The sequence below is a fragment of the Notothenia rossii genome, assembly GCF_949606895.1.
Source record: "Notothenia rossii genome assembly, chromosome: 1".
Classification (NCBI taxonomy): domain Eukaryota; kingdom Metazoa; phylum Chordata; class Actinopteri; order Perciformes; family Nototheniidae; genus Notothenia; species Notothenia rossii.
Genome location: NC_136912.1, coordinates 87,388,837 through 87,393,836, shown reverse-complemented (window position 1 = coordinate 87,393,836; position 5,000 = coordinate 87,388,837). Strand labels below are relative to the sequence as shown.

Here is a 5,000-nt window from a genome sequence, read left to right as displayed (position 1 = left end):
GGCATATGTTGAATACAATCTTAATGAATATTAAATACTGAAATGATTATGTTTTATATTATATGTAAATATTTGACTTCCATCAGCATGCCTATTTCAAGTGCGAACGTCTACAAGAAGCTGGTCTTGAAAACTTAAACCAATAATTAGCACAGATTAACACAATTACCAAAAAACACAATACTCGATTTATCTGCGATCTACTCACCATGCCTTACACGAGCATGATGATCGTTCCTCGCGACTAGCTTGGTCTTATTTAAGATGGCAGCCCTGTGTTGAGAAGTAACGCGGTTATTACATGTCAACATGTCACTCCTCAGATTGTGTGCCTTTGCCAAATGTGTGAATCGTCGCAGTTTATTTGAACAATGTGCAGTTCGCCTGTCTCGTGCGGATCGCTGTGAGCTGTGTGTGTCGCTAAGAGACGGGGCAGTCAGACGAATATCAGGTGAGTCTGTCCTACATTCACAGAATGATGCACCAAGTTTACCCAGTTTCTTCGAGGACTATGTTAAAGTCAAGGGTATATTCAGTTAGGTTTAATGTTGGACGAGAACAGCACATTGAATATGTTGAATGAATGTATTGTTATTGAGTCTAGTGTGAGGCTGTTTTGTTTGTGGACACATGCTTAACTGTGTGTCTGTAGTAAACTTTTCAGAAACGTCTGTTTTACAGTCAATGCACCGGGGAAATAACCGGGTTATGTAACTGTCTTTATTATTGCTTAGTTAACAATTATTATAAACTCAATGGGAACACCTTAAGAAAAACCTTTAAGAACCACTCTATTGAATGAATCTGATATCACTACTTTATAACATTAGGCTATTATTATAATACATATATTACAATTAATTGAATTTATAAACCTGAATCAATGTATAAAATAATATTACCTTAATATTGACAATATTTATTCTTTGTTAAATTGGAAAATTAATCAAATGTTATCATAGTATGTTAATCATTTTAGAGCATTGGGCTTTCCTTGAGCCTCTGATCCTCCTTTTGTGTTAGTGAAGGAAAACATCAAGCAAAATAAGATGACAATAAAAAGCTATTGTTTATTTACTGCAATAAGTAAACAGTATGCCATATCACTATGGTTTCCGTTGTTTCTGCATATTGTCGATGATGATGATTATTAATATTATTATCTTTAATTATTTTAATTTTATTTTCAGAGACACCATGGCAACTTCAAAGAAAAAATATTTCCTTTGTCCCAAAGAGAGAAGATACAAAGAAGCATGAACTGAAACAGTCTCTGTTACACGGTATGTTAATGTAGACCACAGGTGGCATGCTTATCAGTCTTTGACCCCCAAACTCACCATGTTATATGTTATCAATAAGTGCTTTTTAATACCAGATACTGGTTTGTAAGAGTTGTTACTTGTTTTCTGTATCCAGCTTAAACTGCATTTGCTTACCATTTTATCAAAGACTTCTGCATTTGAATTCACTTAATCAGCAGTTAAAGCCTGTCGTTATTTCTGTGTTCCACTCTTTTACTCCCAAACAATTGCAATTACAAAATATGACTTTTTTTATTTCTCTCTTTCTCAGTGCTTGAAGCAAGGATCCAACAACTCCAATCCGACACAGTTTTAGATGTCCATCATTCGAAGGTGCATTTTCTTAAAGACCCGTCTTCTGGAAATAAAGTCTTATCTGATAAAGCTCTCAAAAAAACACCCAAGAAAGAAAACGTCATTCCTAAATCAAAACAGACTGGTGCTAAAGAGGCTTCTAAATCTAAGCCAAGCGGCTGGAAGGAAAAGTTAAAGCAGGAGGAGAAGAAAAAACCGCAATATTTAAAGAAAGAGACAGAACAATCTAAAGGAAGCAAAAGCAGCTCATCACTCCCCAGTACATCACTGCAAACTATATCTACCACTGATAAAAAGACTCAGCCCTTGATCCAAACCATTAAAGGGCACAACAAATTGTCTGATGAGACTAGTGCTAGAGTTTCTTCAACTGTTACCTCCACTGCTGCCGGTGCTGCCGCGGGGACAGCAGCAAAGACACAGAAAAAATCTAAAGGAAAATGGAAGGAATCTAAAAATCCGACTCCAAAGCAGACTGTTGCTGATGCTAAGGTCAGCTCTATAGAACTGGTGGAGATGAGAGAGATGGAGAGGCTCAGTCAACAAATGAGCCAGTTGAGGTCTTCGAGTAACCCGCAGGTTCTGGACAGTGAGGCTGAATGTGGGGACCTCTACAAGAGAATCTGCTCTTACCTGGACGCGTGTGTGTTTGCTAAAGACATTCCGAGGGCGCAGCGATTCCTGATCAACCAGCACAAGAAAAAAAAAAGAGTTATGAACACGAATGTCTACAACATCATGATAAGGGTGTTGGCAAAGCACGTGAGTTCAACAACTTAGATACTAAAACTGAGAGGGTTAACTTTGGACAAGTTGTGGGTCCCTTGAAATGTTTTTACACTGAGATATATCAGGCTGAATGGTTTAACAGATTTAACTTAGAGCAAACCTCATCAGGATTTTTTACATGTGAAGATAATGTGCAATACTCTGGTTCTCTATTAGTTGTCAGTCTTTCTATCACGTTTTATACAATAATCTTATACCTTGATACCTTTAGTACGTGTTTTAGATTAAATGTCAAATATTTCCTTGGTGTCAACAAAAAAATGATTTGACTAAACATTAGTATAAAGTGCACATGGTGGCAAAGTTTAATTCTTCCATGTCTCTCTCTCTCTCTCTCTCTCTCTCTCTCTCTCTCTCTCTCTCTCTCTCTCTCTCTCTCTCTCTCTGTTTATTTGTAGAACAATTTGAATCAGATTGGCCGCATATTCATTATGTTAGAAGAAGCTAATCTGAAGCCAAACCTGGGATCCTACTGTAGTGTCTTGGAGTGTATGGGACGTAAACCCAACTGCCCCCCAAAAGTTGTCAAAAGGTATGTTCACACAAAAACACACATGCCATCAATAAACAGGACTCAATAAGAGCCGTGTTTGAGACTCACCTAATGTATACCTTTCTGTTTACTTGCCCCCAAATGGCGTCAAATACAAACAAGCAAGAGTGTTTTTCCCCCTATACCATAATGATAATAGTGGAGTCACGCTTTGTTATAGTGCTGCTGACACGGTGCTGTGGATGGAGGTCTGTCTGTTCCAGATCATGTTTGTGATTACAAGCCATTTCAAGTTTACACATGTTTTTCTGTATAATTTGATATTTAACTTCTGAGTGCTATTACTGTAAAGCCTTGGGACATATTTAAGTTGAAAGGAGAGCAGTAGTAATACAAAGACTTACCAGCAGGGGTCATGTTGTGCTCATTGTTTGTACTTCTGCACTCCTTTCGGAGTTATAGCATATTATTTATTTAATATCGTAGCCATGATTGTCACTTTTGATGAGGGTGTAAATCTAAGAAAATGTCACATGTTGCATTCTTTGGATATTGTTGGTTTAGTTAAAGGCTGCAGAATAATAGTGTTGGCTGGATGGTGGTTACTTTGGTCACATGGGGATAAAGAAGCAGCATCACCTCATGAGGATCTACAGTAGCAAGGCTTTTACAGTAGCTGTGCAACTCAAATGTTTGCAAAGATTTCCTATTTGTGTGCATTCATTTTTTTCTTTTGTAAGATTGTTATAGTGGTTGTTTCAAGTCTGAGATTCTCTCTTTATTCGAAAAACACTTGTTTCTGACACATATTGATTTCAATGGAGATGGTCAGGGTTTCCCTTTGCCATTATGGTCTAGTTTTAAGTTGTCTTGTTTATAAATTGTAAATCAAAGCTGCTTTCAAACACTAGCAGAGCCAGCACAGGTATACGTCATAAATGTCCATGTCAAATACAGCTATTGTCTCAAGGGCTTCGCTTCAAAGGGTCAGCTGCGACCGGGTCGGTGTTATAATTCAGTGGCAATTTCCAGTAAACACAGAGCTGTTATACTGCTGATCATGTTTGGACAGCTGTGTTTTGAATGGCAAACCTGATCATTGTTCAGTGTCTATCCTGTAGTCTACTGACAGAATCAATTGTTCCTAGCTCTTAGCACCTCGTTTGCTGTTCCTTTCCCTCATCGCTGATATCGTTTCCATGGCAACACTGCATCTTACGGATGTTTCTTCAATTTCTTTTTGTCAATTTGCAGAGGTTTCTGTAATAATTATTGTGGCTTTTCACCAAGCTTCTTAGAAAATAAGTTGTAATGTTGGCAGCAGCATGCTGACATAGTCTTAATCAGGTTGGAACAGACTAATTAAATAGTTTGATCATAACTGTGTTCTATTTATTTTTTGCTCACACCAAAGCAACTTTGTATCAAGCCTTGACAGCCAGTAGTCCAGTTGTGTCTCAGCAGTAACTAGGTCATCCTGACAAATCACAGTTAAGTAATATTAATCAAGTTTTTATGTCACTGGCTGTGTGTCACACTTTGGATTTATTGCTGGAAATGTAACACATACAGTAGATGGCAGCCAATACAATCAGCTGGCCTGCAGCCCAGGCAGGGCTTAACCTGAGTCAGGAGTTGTTATTATAGCAGGAAAATTCCAGGGCACAAACTTTATTTATTTCATTTCCTCTCATGCATGTTGATATATAGACGCTGTCGAACAATGGACCCTTTTGGAAATCATATGTTCAGTCTCCTCCTTCCCAGTCTGCATTTTAAAAATACATCATAACATGGAGACAGGGCTATCGTACTTCAAAAGCTTTAACTTTCACATATCAATCTCTGCCATGCCTCCAAAGATCCATTACTGGTTCTTATATTTACTTTTTAAATCGCTGACAGTGGTGAAAAATATCAGGATCTGTAGGGTAAATTAAGTTGGAACGACTGTTTACCATTATTAGTTATTGATTTTTTTGGTGACGTTGAAGACAACTTCCTCGTGATAGATATTTTAGTCGATATTCTGCCTGAATGCAATATAAGTTTAGATCTTTTTAATTTATGACCGCCTATTTTGTAATGTCACTTTGGAT

General features: G+C 37.6%; 2 protein-coding genes across 2 annotated transcripts in view; both read left to right on the top strand.

The window, feature by feature from the left end:
* Positions 1-253: 253 nt before the first annotated feature.
* On the top strand, positions 254-4,071 carry LOC307031690 (uncharacterized protein). The gene is made up of 4 exons (XM_079668993.1): positions 254-451; positions 1,191-1,283; positions 1,576-2,381; positions 2,807-4,071. The coding sequence occupies exons 1-4, from the start codon at positions 310-312 to the stop codon at positions 2,987-2,989; spliced, it is 1,224 nt and encodes a 407-aa protein (XP_079525119.1). The 5' UTR covers positions 254-309; the 3' UTR covers positions 2,990-4,071.
* polrmt (polymerase (RNA) mitochondrial (DNA directed)) overlaps positions 3,517-5,000 on the top strand; it is a gene marked incomplete at its 5' end in the record, with an annotated part of 40,027 nt that continues 38,543 nt past the window's right edge. Inside the window, one exon of the mRNA XM_079650816.1 lies at positions 3,517-3,573. Within this exon, the coding sequence (XP_079506942.1) occupies positions 3,517-3,573 (57 nt within the window). The remainder of the gene's footprint in view (positions 3,574-5,000) is intronic.